Source organism: Patella vulgata, chromosome 8, assembly GCF_932274485.2.
Source record: "Patella vulgata chromosome 8, xgPatVulg1.2, whole genome shotgun sequence".
NCBI lineage: Eukaryota > Metazoa > Mollusca > Gastropoda > Patellidae > Patella > Patella vulgata.
In genome coordinates this window covers 24,232,084-24,249,270 of record NC_065886.2, presented here as the reverse complement: position 1 = coordinate 24,249,270, position 17,187 = coordinate 24,232,084, and the positions used below count along the sequence as shown (strand labels likewise).

Genomic DNA, 17,187 nt, shown 5'->3' with positions numbered 1-17,187 from the left:
TGAAGGGTTCTTTTATGTACACGCCAATGTGTACACCGGATCTCGTTTTATCTCACATCCGAATGACTATCCGTCCGTCCTACACCATTGACGAAGGGGAAACATGCCGGAAGATTCCGAAGAATATTCTCAGCCAACACGAGGTCGAACACGGGACCCCCAGGTTAGCGAGCCAGCGTCTTAGTCGCTGAGCCACGGGGGCTCATAATTTCAGTGGAACATTTAATACTACTTTACAGTACGTATAGTATCTGTATTTTATTAAATTACGGGTATTAATTTTCTTGGTGAAAGACCATCCGGTTATTCAAGTGCTCGTCCACGCGACCACCCTAGTCGCCCTCGCAGCTAAGAGCTAGTAGAATTCTTTCTATAATATCGGAAATATTGTTAGCACTGGGTATTATAAATATTGAAATATTTATTCAGTGGAAAGCTGTGACAGAGCCTCTGGCTGTACAACAGAATATAACGGTTGTGGACGCAACTGGTATTGACTTTAATAAACAGGTTAATCTTGGCGTTTTTACATATATTGTGCTACTCGAGGTGATATCTAGATTTTCCACCCCACCTCGCACCACTTTGAAAACCACTCGACAATACACATCAAAGATACTTAAACAACACGCACGAGAGTACGATATGAATCAGGGGCCGGTCCTGGCGTCATCTTTAAATTATGGAGAAATATTTAAAATCGAAGTCCGTTAATCAATGCGTAATTGTAGGAAAAAAACAAGCATATTAAGTGTGTAATGTCAATCGTACTAGAATTGGTGAAGCTCTAGACCTTTTTTGATGTGTGTCGCCCCAAGAAGAATAAAAACAAGAATCGTTTTTTCTATGCCCGGGGCAGATCGCCCCCCCACCTTTCTGTATACAATTAAAAAATGAAAAACGTGTCCTGTGATAAAGTATATACTTTAATGACAGGGAGTGTGTGGGTCTGTCAATGGGTCAAGCGGTGTGGTTTCGATTTCCAGCTTGTAAGGTCCCCTGTCCAACCTCGTGGGTTTTCGCTGGGTCATCTTGTTTCCTCACACGCGCAACAAGACCCCTACGCGCAAGTCCCATTATTGAAATACATTTTAATCATATTTTAGTCCCGAAATTCTCCCTATTTCTCTTTTAAAGAGAGTACGTAGTGTACTGACATGTTTTCTGAATGTAGACCTCTCTCATATCTGATTATTGAGCGACTGAACACAATGACAATTATTCATGATAGGCTAATATAGGACAAACGTTGATCAAATATTGTCACAAACGGAAGAAAAAATTCTTGATCGGTTCTACACAATAGCAAGGCGTTAATTAGCTAATGACAAGAATCTGTCTCCTCATATTCCCAAGTTCAATCAAGTAACATTTCAGACATAATTATTTTTGAAAAATAATTTTGAATAATACAAAGATAATACTTTGTAGTAGTAAGTTAAATATAAAATTTGTTTAATGGAAACAAACCGCCTCGATATAAACACACTTATGGGTTTAAACAATATTTTATTTCGAGCCAATACAATACTGATATAATGAATTTGAATACACGCTGAAACTTATACAAATTCATTTTTTACATTATATGTTAATGAAACTATGGTACCCAGTGCAGTACTTAATGAAATGAAACGAAACAAATAGAAACTTAACGAAACGAAATCAATCATATCCTCGCTCTGTCCATTACCCAACAAGGAATAAACAAACAATATAAAAACAATAAAAATGTCCCTTTATGGACATGTAGTTTTATATTTTGCATGAATATCGTAATAGTGAGAGGGTGGTAAACGGAGTTCATTTAGCGATCAACAAATATGATATTTTTATATGTTTTGTCGAAATGAGCACGAAACAATGGATTGCATAAGTTATGCAACATATTAAATAGAGTGATTTGTTGCTTCTATCATCTATTGCTTGGCTTGATCTCAGTGGTCACAGCTCATATGGTCAGCTATCTATATAAGAGTTGTGTCCCTTTATATAAGTAATAGATATATTATACTATTTAACGATGACATTACTTGGTATCATATATGATTGATGTGTTAATTTTGATCGTTTATATCAATTTATACTGATTGATAATTAATATTCATGTTTTACAAACAAAAATTAACGTGACGCAATACCCATTCAATACTTGCGGTTTGTATTTTAATACGAAAGCGTTCGAAAACAAAAAACTGTTGGTTTGTGAGTGGTACAGGACATATGATGGTCTGGCAAGGAAAAGCGTATAGTCGTTCGAATGGAAAGAAAACACGAGACCAACCCGTGTACTCGTTGGCGTAGACGTAAAAGAGCACTCAGCAGTTGGAATTTTGATAACGTCTTCATTAGTTCGTTTTGTTTAGAGAAGTAGTGCGTTAAAGCCTATTTGCTTTTATTAGTGTTGGCTCAAAGTGTGACAAAAAGTCTATTTCTAATAATAGATGCTATGAAACGTTGGACATTAAACATAAAACACACCTGATAAAATCTGATTCGTCTGAATGATCATTATGAAAGTTTGTTTGGGTTTATTTTTAAAAATTATCTCCTATGTGCTAAATAAAATCTTTACTGTAATTCATGTAAAATATTCATTTACAGGATTCACGTTGTTTTGCGATGAACGGCTATGAATATGAAACAAAGCGTGGTCAAGCACATTAAACAAATAGACATCGATTTATGATCATAAAAATGAAGCAGACCTTTGTTTGAGCAGACTATCATTATATTTATGATATCTTTCACACGTTTCCATGGCACAAATAACGACCGTCGGCCATTAAATGGGCGTTGGCCAGTTCCTGTGTTGGACAGGTTTCTAGGGGATATAATTACAGGTTTCCAGTAGAGAATTGTCAGGGGGCGTGCAAGCTATTTACTGGTTGGAAAACAATGATGGACGTCCCTTGTATTTAGTCACTGGTCTAGAACGGATTGCATGTTATAGTACTTTGGTACCAATATGATTTGTGTATAATGATCAATTACTTCTGTTTTTATCTTTTTGCACCGAGTCATTGGTTCCAGAAGGTGGAACGTTGGTCTATTTTCACATGGTTAGTTATTAACGAATTTAATAGAGTGTTAATATTACCAAAAATACATCGAAATGTAATGAAAATTCTGGCCAGAGTATTAAGCATTATTTTTTAAATCATATACGTAATACACATGTTCTAATCTGTGAGTTCTTGGTAAATAAAGGAATTTTTACAGAAAAATCTTATTGGGAAACAATTATCGGTTTTGGTCTGTAATATTTCATGTATAACAAGGTGACATTAAAATCTGATAGTCTTCTAAAAACGTGAATATTAGAATATTGTTAAGGTATTTCCAAATGTTTATATACAATAAATAATTTAAATATAATTCTGAATAATATATTAAAAATGGTATAATTCTTCAGATAGATATTTTCTATTTAAAGTGATGAAAGTTTTCATTTGATGTGAGCCAATTTGAAAATAAGCCTTAGTCTATACATTAAAAGGTCGTCACTATGACAACCAACTTAAGTATTTCATTGGCTATTAGATAAATATCATTTATGTCTGGCCAGATAATGATACTATAGCGTTGTTTATTTTAAAACTTTTAAAATCCAATTAAAATTGTTTGAAATAGACCCTCCTTATTTCTATCCGATTAACTTTCGGTCTATTAGACGACGGGGTCGGCCAAGGTTAAACGCATTATCCTATTATATCAAGCAAAGACGTTAACGAGATGACAATCGCAAATCAAAACATGCAATAACCGGATTAAGATTTTAAGGTTTATAATAATATTTTCTGGTCCGGGATGGGCTATAAAAGTACTAATACCTTAGATTTGCAGGTGCTCGTACTGATGTATTGTTAATCTTTTGTTTAAAAGTATTTCGTCTCTCTTTATCCTAACGATGTGTAAATAAGGCCGCATACCTTTCTCACAGGACTTGTTGATAGAGTCAACATCCATAATAAAACAGTGAAGATTTCAGATTGTGGTTAAATTCTCCCCGTATTTTCTTTTCATTTTGCAAGAATTTTGTGAGGATGCTATACAATTTCTTGAATTTGGCTTGCGCCATCAAATCAAGAAACTTAATTAAATGTGAAATTATGAAAGTACTTGAATCAAGCTAGTAGATTTGTTATCGATCAAGATGTTGAATGCCTCTATGGTTGAAAGTAGTTATCCAGTAGAGAAGCGTCAGAATACTGTTTAAGAGACAAACAGGCCATAAACAGTTAATTAATAGACAAGATTAAAGCATTCATACTCTTCCAAGCTATGCTAATAAAAGAGATAATAATTGTTTTAATTAATCATTAAAATCGTGATGAACCAAAGTTGCATTAACTTTAATACGCATCTTCCTACAACAAGATCTACAATTTAGTTTTTAGATTATATTCAAATACGTTATTCACGATTCTTTTGAATTTGTAAACTTGTGTTGGTTTGCGATGATATGCATTGTATATCTAGTTATATCTCCAAAGGGAGATGCGTAGATTACAAGAAGAACAAAGTCCGCTCTATATCTGGATATTATCAAGGGAGCGGCAAGTATAGACATGTATGCAAATTTATATTAACCGAAATGAATAATTCAATTAGGATTATAAGGATAAGTCGTTTATGATAGGATTATAACTGATGAATAAAGAATCATTAGGAATACCCGATTCCATTAATGATATTAGGCATTCAAATCCCTGCTTAAACTCAATAGAAACAATGAAGTCGGATTACCCCCCTTGAATTTAAGTCCTTAACTATCGACACAAACAAACAAATTTGCCTAATAGAACTTGATTCCCAACTGGTGTTAATATCATTATTGATATTTGGCAATTTATCTGAATTGACCAATTGATCATTAAATTGTGCACATCGTTGGAAGTGGAATTCTGATTGGGGACCTAATGCAGGACGGCTCAGTAAGGCGCTGGCTCATTAACCAGAACGTGTCTTGTTCGATCCCGGTGTTGGCGGGGGGGGGGGGATTTGCAGGCTGGCAAGGAAGTGCATTAAGTCTTTCGGAGGTCCTGTGTACATAATGGCAAAGGAACCCATGGCAGTTGGAAGTCGACGCGGAGTAGGCAAACAAAATTCTCTCAAAGAACAATGCATGGTGTATGCCCGTCTTCATTAACCTGTTTGGTTCAGAAAAGTAGGGCGTTAAACCTGGGCTTCTTTGAATTTAAAGAAGAAATACTGAACAAGAACTATACTAATGTCCAAAAGAAAGTATACAGTGCATTTTGTCCTGCTTCAAACAAAGTCATTTTTCTATTGTATGCGGTATTTGGGTACAATGTCCATTTGTTTTGCCATTTATTTACTTACAAATATTGAGTTTGGACGCACGAGACATGTTCAGTATAGTTTTATCACATTTTGTTGATTTAAACAAAACTTAGTCATATTTTTAGTGTGTATACTAGTGTGGACATTAGTATACATCGGTTCGTCGAGCTCTCCCTTACACTGCAATGTCATGGATAAAAAAATGCATTATTATTGAAGAAATACAAGTAGGCTAACAAAGTTAAATTTTTATGAAAACGAATTTATTCATAACTTTAACACTGTGTATTTATGGCACCAAACACATGATGGAAATAATTAAATAATAAATATGAATATGATAATAAAATAATGAAAGTATGAAAATATAATATCAATCAAACGAATAATGAATATTCCATTCAAGGTATGTACATAATACTGCTGAGTATAGTTATGGAAATACAAAAATTCATTAAGTACATGTACATTTCATGTTCAAATCTGATAAATAATGTCAGTATACATAATGATTAAACTAAATGCATCTTATATCAATTAACATACAGAATGTCTCAAAAACTGAAACGTTTCAGGCAAGATAAAACAGCAATGGGGATTGAAGTGAAAATGAGAGAATTTAAAAATAAGCCTTGGCTTATATTATCAAAGAGGGTAACCATCATAAGTATTTCATGAGTTGTTAGATATCATTGGCTTCTGGCTAGAAAATACATTAAATCTTTCTATTTTAAAACTTTCAATATCCAATTAAAACTGTTTGAAATAGGCCGACCATTCGTTCTATTCGATTAACTCTCGTTTTATTATACAATGGGCTTAGCCAAGGTTAAATGCTTTATACTATTGTAGCAAACAATATGCCAAATGCGCCACCAAAATTAGCAAACGAATGAAACTTTATCTTCAATTAATAGACATTTACCTGTCTCTAATCTCAAAGGTTTGGACAAAGATTATGCAAATACGAAAATAAAAGCGAAAACGAAAGGCACAATCTCTGAAATACGCCTTGAAATAAATAACAGAATGGCGCAACATGTTTGACATCAACTAAATGTAATTGACATTACGTTCTATAAAAGACAGTAACAATACTCATTTCAAACAACTCATCATGTTAAAATATCACGTAAGGCAAATATTTACAACATTCATGTGAGACAAAATGCAGCAATTAATGAATGATAATGAGTGGTAATCGATGTTAATATCAATGAAATCGATTATTTACGGGTGATTTTCTACATAGGAAACCACAATCATTTCAATTATTCCATGACACTATTTTCCCAATAGAGCGGAATCGGAATGTAATTGTCCACTGATCGTAGCACAGAATCTTCGAATTTTAAGCACAGTCGTACTTTTAAACATAGGTTATCTTATTTTGTCTTATTAAGCACAATGGGCGTCCTCTATATCAGAGTTTATCGTATAACTACCTGATGTCGTAGAATACTGATCATCATCCATACTACACATACTACTATGACACAAGGAGTTGTAACTTAAAGCTGGGAGAGGCTCTTCTCGAGAATGACCAGTAAAAGTATTCATAGAACTCCTGACAGGAGGATAAAAACTGTTCTGGAGCTGTATATTTTCTTTATGACTCTCGGGTTTTCTGAAAGCACTATGTCTTAAATTTGGTACAGTGTCGTTAGCGTTATAATGATTACTGAAGGAGTTGGTTGTTTGAAGAGGTTTTCTGGTAAAGGAGTCGAGGAACTGCACCTGTGGCTTGCCATGGATTGGCACTCTAGACGCGTGGTATGATGCCTGGTAGTGTACGGGTTTAGTTGGCATTCGTGGAGGAATGACAGGGGGAACGTCGTCATCTTGGTTAATATGATGTTGCCACATGACGGTGGATCCTGAAATAAGCAAAGGATGATAATTTGAATATGTTTGGGTGCATGAATATGGTTATTGTGCTTATCATGGAAAAATAACTATGACCAGTAAACTGTTTCAAAAGCACAGTACACTGGAATACAATTACATTTTATTGCTGAGTGAAGTTTTTGCTAGGATTCACATGCCCATATCAACCATTTGCTTAAAGACAAGTAAATTCTAGTTGAATCGTCGTATCAATATTTAAGCATGTCTAAGTTGTTATGGTGTTTTTTTAAAATGATACTTACCAGTTTCTGATAAACTGAAAGTAGGATTCTCATCATCACTACAGCCTTTACCACTATCACTTCCGTTTGACTCTTCAGAAAATGTACTTTTGTTATCATGGTTATTCGACCGTCCATTAGCCTACAAAGATACATAACATATTAGCAAATTATTTGTATTTTATATTAAAGATTACATTTTTGCGATTTTGCGATGGACAATCACAACAGGGACAATTTTTACGAGTAACACAGAAACATTGTAAAAGGCCAAAATAATTATTCTGGCTCGATAAAGTTATTTGTGTTCTGTTCTTCACGTTTCACTTTCTTTCAAGCTCCACCGATAAATCGTTATTGCATTAAATGATCGGTTCGAAAGCATGATTGACTCATTAAAATCTGATTTCACAGTGGGCCATCGAGTACAGTTCACTTCAATTATGACATCATAGTTTACTATCAAATTCTTCCGTTGGGATATTCACTAAATTTGAATACAATCAAATTGGCTTGGGGCTTCGATTGTATCTATGATTTCAAATAATCATTAATGATATGGGGATTACGTGACATGATGTAACTGATTGATAATTATCATTACCTTAGTGAAAGTAAACGAAACTCGTTTTCGTCGTTCTGGGGTGTCCGAGTTGATATTTGAGTTGGTGAAAATGATGTTATTGTCGCCATTTTTAACTGGATGGAATTCTAAACTGGAATCGTTTGAATTTAGACTGGTGTTGGGAAGGGCTGAATCAGCCAGAGCTCTTTCTAAATCCTTTTCGTCTTTAGCCATATCATCTGCTTCATCGGCACTGTGATTATTTCTATTGTCATTCCGTTTCATTCTTATAATAACTGTCACAATTATAATTGCGACTACAAATGTGACACCTGCAACTATGCCAGTAATAATGAGGTACAGCTGCCCATTAGCAAATACAGGCTTAGGCACGACACTATTGGCATGTACAACTTCGATATTCAGGAATCCAACAGATTCAAGTCTTATGGCACCCTGGTCTTTGACGCTAATTTTTAATTGATGGAACTTAAGATCAGTATGAGCTATTTTTCGAATAAGAATGATTTCGCCTGTTTTCGGAGACAAATCGAATAAGTTTTTGTCGTTTCCCTCAAGAATGGCAAAAACCAATTCGCCATTTTCGCCCTCGTCGACATCATATGCCATTATGGTGGCTACTCGAGTTCCTAACTCTACTTCGGAGGTAATTGTGATAGTATCGTTGTTGGCATTTGGGAAGGTAATCACCGGGGAGTGGTCATTAGCATCTACAACGCGAATCACAACACGTCCAGTCGTGCTTTTAGGGATGTCACCTTTATCTTGAACAAGGACATTGAATTCATAAATATTTTTCAATTCTCTGTTTAGTTTGTTTTCTAGCCGAATTGTTCCATCTTCGTAAACTATAAAAGGCACAAAGGGGTTGTTTTCAACAGCAGCGAAGGACAGGGTCGAATTTTTGCCCTCGTCAGCGTCGGTAGCCCTTAGTTTGCCGATGACAGTTCCTGGGTCAAGGGTTTCGATGACTTTTATATTAAGGCTATCGGGAAGGAAATGGGGACTGTTGTCATTTTCATCTAGAATTCGGACCATAACCGATGTCGTGCCACTAAGAGTAGGATCCTGGCTATCGACAGCTTTCACGACGAAGGTAACGGATGAAACGATTTCCCTATCAATATCGGAGTTCGTAGCGATCACCCCAGTTTCAGCATTCACCCTGAACATGGCACCGTCAGCTAGATCCATTGTGTAATAAAACTTGGAATTGTCCCCTAAATCTCTATCTAAGGCTAAAACAGTACCAACAGTCACACCAAGTCCAACATTTTCTGTTATGTTCATTGAGTATTGTGATTGTAAGAACCGTGGGGCATTATCATTCATATCGGTAATAATAACAGCAAAACTTATAGAACTCGTTAGACTGGGTTGGCCGCCATCGTGACACGTAATGGTGACATTGTGTTTTGAAGTAGTCTCTCTGTCAAGTTCTTTGTTGATCAAAAGGGCGTACCCTTTACCGTCCAGTTTTTGTACACCGAAATAATCCTCTTCACAGACACAATTGACCTCTCCATTAGCATCCGGGTCCCGGTCCTCAACTTTAATATGGCCCACAAAGGTCCCGATCTTTGAGCCTTCCGACAAAAATATAGTTTCTGAATTCATTGTCGATGCTAAATTTAATTGTAATCGCGGAGGATTATTACCGACATCAATGATGTTAACAAAAAGAGTTGTTTGAGATACTTGGGGAGGATTACCATTGTCAGAGGCTTCAACTATTGTGTCGTATGTTTTACCCGATTCATACTGTAGAGGTGATTTTACCGTCAGTTCGCCAGTTCTTGTGTTAAGAGCAAACAGATGTTCAAGTTTGCTGCTTCTTAAGGGACTAAAGCGGTATGATATGTTCGCATTCTCCCCAGAGTCCTTATCGTCTGCTTCAAGTTTTCCAACTGTTGAGTCGATTGAAGTATTTTCGGACACGGTGACATTATACATGGTTTTAATGAACTTTGGGGCATTGTCGTTTGCGTCTAGTACATTCACGTTTACAAGTAGCGTGCCGGTCCTTTGAGGAGATCCACCGTCTTTGGCTAATAATAGGATGCTGTGAACTTGTTGCGATTCTCTGTCAAGAGGTGCTAACACAGATAAACTCGCGTCTGTCGAACCATCAAACTTTTTGATTAACTGAACCCCGAAGGTGGAATTCGGTTGCACTAAATCGTAAGACTGAACAGAGTTTTCAGGACTCATATCTGCATCAGAGGCACCTTTAATGCGATATGTGGTTCCGAGGACAACGGATTCAGGAATATCCACAGACAAGCTGGTGTTTTTGAACTGAGGCTCGTTATCGTTGACGTCATCGATTTCAACGCGAACTGATAAAAGTCTTAGGAATGACGTTACGGTTGACTGAATGGTGACATCAAATGTGATATGACACACGACTGAATTCTTGCACATTTTTTCTCTGTCGACTTTAGCTGTACTGTACATCGCACCGGTCATACGATTGATGCTGAATAACGAGGTTACCCTGGCATTGTTCGGATTTAAAAATTTGTATTCCAAATAAGGAAACTCCTCTACTGCTACGTCCTGTCCGACTCCACTATCAACGGCGATATTGCCAATAAACACGCCTGGTTTCATTTCTTCTCTTAGGTTAAATACAATATCCGGATTCTGCGCTCGAACAGATACCCAACACACTAAACTAATTATTAACATCCCAATAACACACACGTCATCCATTTTGTTGACCGCCATATCTAAATCGTTTTCTGTTGAACTGTTTTATCTATTCTACCATGACTTCAAAAACAATTCTGGAATATAATAAAGATACAATATTCATCAGAACATATTCATATTTCTAAAAACGATCGGTGGTCGGGGAGAAGACTTCACCTTTTACTAATAATTAACTGTCGTCTGCTTTTCCAATGTCCCTCGCGTACTCTATAAAGAGGAAACATTGTGATTTATGACCTACCTATAAATGAATCTAGGAACCTAAATTTCCATTAAGAGCCTAAAACGGTTCCCAAGGGTCCAGAATAATAAGTGGCTTTTAATCCCGTAATGATGTTGGTTGAGCCGAGTGGTTCTCCAGTGGATAAATCTATGAATAGCTTATTACCTAACATCAAACATTTGTGGACACAGACACATAAAGGAAGATTTACTCCGTGTATTATCTGGTTAATAATGGACACGGGGTTTCAATATTGACTTTACTATATTTGTATAAAGAGTTTCGGGAAAAGTTTGATTTTGAATAAGGAGTTAAACCGCGACATGTTTGCTGATGGAATCGAATAACATTATGATTGATTTGATTCAATAAAATGGGTGGGGCTGACGTGTCTTTATTCAAACACTTTTCATAGCTTTCCCATTTTTGTCAAATGCATTCAAAGATGTCACATCGTCGAGTTATTTATCAAAAGGTTCACAGAGTTTAATTCGTCTATACTTTCCTCTACGTTTCCCATTTATGTGTTCAATAGGAGTCATTTGTTGGTTTAAGATGGCTTTCGCAAGCAGGCCATCCTTGCAATCAGTCAGGCCTACCTTAATCAAATACTAATACTATAGCTTATATTATTATACGAATCATTCGTCCTAATTGTGTGAATAATACAAACTTAAACTTATTGAAATAGTTGACTTTAAATGAATTTATTTTATTGATCGCATTCAAGTCTGGATGTTTTATATATATGTCAAGCATACAAAACATATGTATTATGTATGAATATGGTGTGTATGTATTGAAATTTGGGACCTTTAGCTCCACTGATTACTGATGTAAACAGTGCTTATAAAAACTTAAAAAGATTAGCGAAAACATGAACGAGTAAAACCTGAAATTGTAAATGACATCCTTTTCTGCATCGACTAGGCTAATGCAGATAAGCATGCGCCATGCAATGTGCAAAAGGGGGAATTATGCCCCGGCTGCAGCGTTTCCGCCTCCTCTTCTTTGAAATCTAACTGTTGGGGGGGGGGGGGGGTTCATATCATCTCAACGACTAGACGGTTTTCTTTTCCAGGCCAACCGTCCTTCGCCACTGACAAGGGGAAGCCAGGCTGGAAAACCCCGAGGGACTTTATCGGCAAACACCGGAGTTGAACACCGGACCTCCTGGTTAGTTAGTCAGTGTTACAGTCACCGAATCATCGTGGAACCTGAAGAGAGAGTAACTCGAAAACGCTGGGCTTGATGTGTTCAAATGGCTAAACAGTTTTCGTCATAATTCCGGTCTAAAACAACTTCATGTCACTGCAGTTGAAAACGAAATAGTATAAACGAGGTTGCATCTAAGACGATATATCTGAAACTTAGATTAAATTATAAAGCTAAGATGTGGACATCTTCAGCGAATTTAATCACATTGATCAAATTTACTGAGCAATTTGTATAATATCACTATAATGCGATTGAAATAATCATATCTCGGGGGGAGGTCGCGTCAGATGAGTGTAGAATGGAGTGTCCAGGAAGAACTCCACTGAGGATGGCTCGTGAATATTATTGCTACATTGTCACCATTGTGCGTCCATCCTTCCTCGACTTTATTGTCCACTTAAAGTGGCAAGAATGCGACTTTTATGAAGGAAAATTAGGGTTATTTCGCGTCGTTAAAGGTTACACCAGTAATGAAATCGTATCAGTAACTTCTATGAATTACTGTTATATCTCCATGGTGCGTATGGCGCTTGTCACTTTAATTAACTTAAGACCGAAATGTTATTGAGATCAAGTTCTGATGAGAAACGGTAGAATTTTATTTTTCCAGATAACAATAGAAGTTGTGCAAAGTACATTGGTTACTTCACGTCTAGAGAAAAAATTTATGAAAGTTTCAAACATATTCAAGCTCGATTTTGTGCAACATTTGAGAAAAATCTGTCAAAAACTATACACGTTTAAATCTTTCAATTTAATAACAGTCGTGCGCTCACTTATACTTATTTCACGTGACAAAATAACTTACTTTTAGCAAGTCAATTCTTGGATTTTCTATAATAGCATCCAGTCAAATTTTACCTAAACAGTTACTTCTCAGTATTAAATTCAACCAAGAAACTTTTTCTTCAAAGTAAGGTTCACTCGAAGTTTGCCTAAATAGTTACAATAGTTACATCTTTAGTATTAAATTCACCTAAGGGACTGTTTTCGTATGCTTTTGTACAGTCAAAATAATGACATGTCCGATACTATACAAAGGTAACTTTAGACGCTACGCAGTAAAGAGAAACCTTTCATTAAATAAACCTTTTACGATAACTTACGTTTAATTCTAAGTCCCCACAGTCAGCTGTCAATAATGGCGTCTACATCTGACATTAGCTATCAAGATCTCAAATATCGGAGCCTGTCGTACCTCAAGAAAAAATCTTAGACTGAATTTACGATTCACTTAGCTTTAATAGAGACTCAGTCCCAGTGCTTCACATAATCCCCTAAACAATCGTCTTCATCTGAGTTACATTGTCTTTGTCACGCTCAAAGAGTATAAAACTCCTCTTTGGTCCGTTGTCAGTCATTAAAGGTATTTTAGATAATGACAATGTCGATTTTTTTTGACAGTAAGATGCGAACTAATATAGACACATAAGTACAAGTATATATACATCTCCTGCAACAGTTGCGGATTGTTTTGTATTTGCAGCATGCCTGAATGTGACCTCCTATATATGTTACGTGACATCGTGAAACTAGGGATGACAACAATGTGAAAACATCCCTCTAACTAAATACACACCTGCAAATAGTGAATTCCTCTTGTAGTCAATAAACTTTAAAAATCCGATAATCTTACTCAGGTCGGAGAAAACATGGCTTTACCTATTTTTAATCGACCTGTATGTTGCCTAAGTTAGGATATTTTTAAAATTTACTTTTTTATAGGTGGAAAATGGTTGAAATAACAATTAACGTACATTTTAAACGATTCTCCTGGGACATATTTCAGAATTTACACCTTTTCATTCATAGGTGAAAATGCCACGAGGTCATGATACCTTTTTGTTACACCTGTAATAGAGCCGTCAACACCTTTAGATTCTGTCGGCACCTTTAATAATTGGTGCATAATTCAATGATTAAAGCACATCATGGGTTAACCTAAGTGAATAGTATTATACAATTACTGCAGACAGTGAAAAAACAAACATACCCTATAATATAGTTTCGAAAACGAACAGCGTACTCTGCCACATACACGATGCCCATTGGCACTATTGAATTAAGTTGAGAAATTGTGGACTTTTGTGATCTTTTACGGAGCTAAAATTATATGGGCTAATTATACCATTTTAACCTATTTTCCAGTGTTTTAAGGATAACATATTGACCAAGTGATTATTTTCTATGTACAACGAAAATAAATATACGATATATTGATTGACAAGCTCTTGTTAAATCTATTGAAAATCTATATATAACTAATCAGAGATTCAAGAAAAAGATAACAAAATCAATTAACTGTGAATTTCAGTATTTACTTTAATATTATAGAATAAGTCGAGTATAAGTTCAATTTGACTATAACTAGGTCTGAGTTAATAATAATTTCCATAGTTTTGACTGACACGACCAATTTATGATATCAGCGATGACCCACCCTTGTTTGTATTCTCAAAATCCATACAATGAATACTTAGTAAAGTACATGAGCATTACCAAAAACAATAAGGACGCAAAATCATCATCAGCCATTTTCGAATTTTTTTATAGAACATTTTTCGTATTTTCGTTGTTATTGTTGTTTATGTAATGTTGATAAGTACTTACGAGGTAGGATGCGTGTTGATAAAACGCATAATTCGTATTATTGCAAATGGTTTAATCTCAAACTATGCATTGATTGAACTAGTTACCCAAGATAATTAACCATTCACATTTTCTGAACCCGTTTAGGCAATTCCTTCTCAAATTAAACATTTATGTCACGTGTGTACATCAAGCGTCTTCTCTCCCGCTTTATAGCATCTATTTCTGTTTGGAGAAAAAAAAAGCTATGGAAATCTCTCAATTTCCTTTCGTTTCCCATGGGAAATAAATATAAAGTCGATTCCCTTAAATTCATCATGTCACATTTTGTGCTTTAATAATCGATTAAGATCCGTTTATAGTTATAGGCAAAATTGCTTTTCTGCATATCTGTTTTACGCGAGAAATTCTATCACATTTTCATTTTTTTCTCATTTGAAATAAAATAATGCCGTAAATTAACATGTTTCATATGATAAGTGTCGTATTATATTGAAATTTGAAAAAATATACAGTTATTGCATTTAATTTGTTGCATTTAAGCACGTTTTCATTAAATAAATATTATAATGAAATTTGATAAATGTATTATGATTACAGTTAGATTGAGATAGGGATGCATGCTGTAATTGGTATGGTATGAAATTTAATACCAATTTTAATATAATGTCATGTATCAGCTCATATACAGATAAGTTTAATAATTAGATAGATATGACGTAATCGGTGCTGACAAATGTCATCCTTGACATCGTGTGAATATTGACATATTTTATCAATCAAATTTTTACTTGGCAACAGAGAAATGATATCTTACTGACAATACTCATAAAATTACAGATACCGTTTTCGTTCATATTAACATTTAAAGGTGGTATCAAGTGTTCTTGACTAAGCATACCATGCATCTTGTACACCCACCTACGACTGGAACGTGTCATGCCCTGTTCGTTTTATGTGATATTAATTTCAAATAAACCTAATTATTAGCAGTGCTTTAAGATATTATCATGCGTAACTCAATTAACAGTTTGCGTCTTCGTATAAAGATAAGGAAAATGTCACAAAAATTCTTTAGTCTAAATGAAATTAATGTCAACATGGTTGAGACAGTAAAAACATCCAAAAACTTACGATCATTATAAGACACGTCTTGCCACAACACAAGCTCTTATATGAAGACCATATCGATGATTCTAAAAGATGCTTGAAGAGAACACGGTGTCTGACAAATTAATTATGGGCATCGATTGTCATTTAAGATACCAATAATACTCTCTGAACAATTAGATGCACAATATAGAAGCCACCCACTGATGATAAGTGATAAAACGAAATATTCAGTTTTCTTACCTTTCAGTTAAGTTTCAACAGAATTGTAATATATCCGAGCTGTCAGTTAGTCTTGATTGAAAGTGAAATCTACTCCAAAGTGTTCGATATGTTATGTTATGTTGACGAATGACGGTGTAACCGGCTTTACGATATAAGTACTGTAACAGTAAATACCAAAGATAAACATCGCACTTGAAGGCACGAGACACTGGACACTCTCATCGACCAATCAGGAGCCAGCCTCTATTAACCAGCCCAACACCTACGGCAACATTTACCTTGATAGTCGTTGATGACGTTGTGTGTTGGTTGGGACAATAAGTGCTCACTGAAGGGTGTAGTGTGGTCACCATCTTTGTTAAAAAGTAAAAAAAGCAGGACCAATCCAATCACGTTATATTGGACGCCAAATTAAATATACATTTAGATATTAAATAATAGATATTTGATTTGTAAATACAAAAATAATTTTTACCAATTATCTAGTTAATTTTATTTAGTTTTCCCAAAACTGAAATAGCAGTATTAGAGTTGTAACGTTATAACAAATAATTTATAACATTGATTTAGCCTTTAACAGTCTTATGTTCGTGGTTTGAATGAAATTTTAACTCGAGAAAACCTATTTTAAGCATAGCAAGTTAAAACGAAAAGAATAAAATGAAAATCAAGAAAATGTTATTACATTATAATTTGGAAAATTTATTTCCTCCTTTTCGACGTACATCTTGGGAAATTATGTTTTTAGAAATTCGTAATTAATCGTAATAGCCATTTTAATTTTGAAAATGTACATCGACTGTAGATAACCTTAATGTGTGTAAGTGCGGCTAAGGAGATTACAATGTTTAGAAAACTAATCGACAGGGAACAGCGTCGGGACTAATCGCGTTTTAGTGAATTTGGGTTTGTTATTTTTGGAGGTCAAGCCTTTGTATTCTTGTTTATGTATACAAGTGATTAAAATTTGCTCTTTTAAGTGATTTGCGAGCTATTTTAAGTGTGCAAATATAAAGTATGCGTTATTGATCTACAATACATAGGTGGGATATTTTTGGAAATCGGCACCCATCGTCTTTTCCCGT

The 17,187-nt window shown here is 35.2% G+C and overlaps 1 protein-coding gene across 2 annotated transcripts; it reads right to left on the bottom strand.

The window, feature by feature from the left end:
* Positions 1–5,607: 5,607 nt before the first annotated feature.
* On the bottom strand, positions 5,608–16,278 carry LOC126830293 (protocadherin gamma-A7). 2 transcript variants are annotated; one of them, XM_050560656.2, is made up of 4 exons: positions 16,121–16,278; positions 8,041–10,811; positions 7,458–7,578; positions 5,608–7,184 (listed from the first exon to the last, which is right to left on the bottom strand). In XM_050560656.2, the coding sequence occupies exons 2-4, from the start codon at positions 10,750–10,752 to the stop codon at positions 6,706–6,708; spliced, it is 3,312 nt and encodes a 1,103-aa protein (XP_050416613.1). In that variant the 5' UTR covers positions 10,753–10,811; positions 16,121–16,278; the 3' UTR covers positions 5,608–6,705. The 2 variants fall into 2 exon arrangements, with proteins under 2 accessions (XP_050416613.1, XP_050416614.1); XM_050560657.2 differs by lacking the exon at positions 16,121–16,278 and adding an exon at positions 13,285–13,386.
* Between the last annotated feature and the right edge of the window lie 909 nt (positions 16,279–17,187).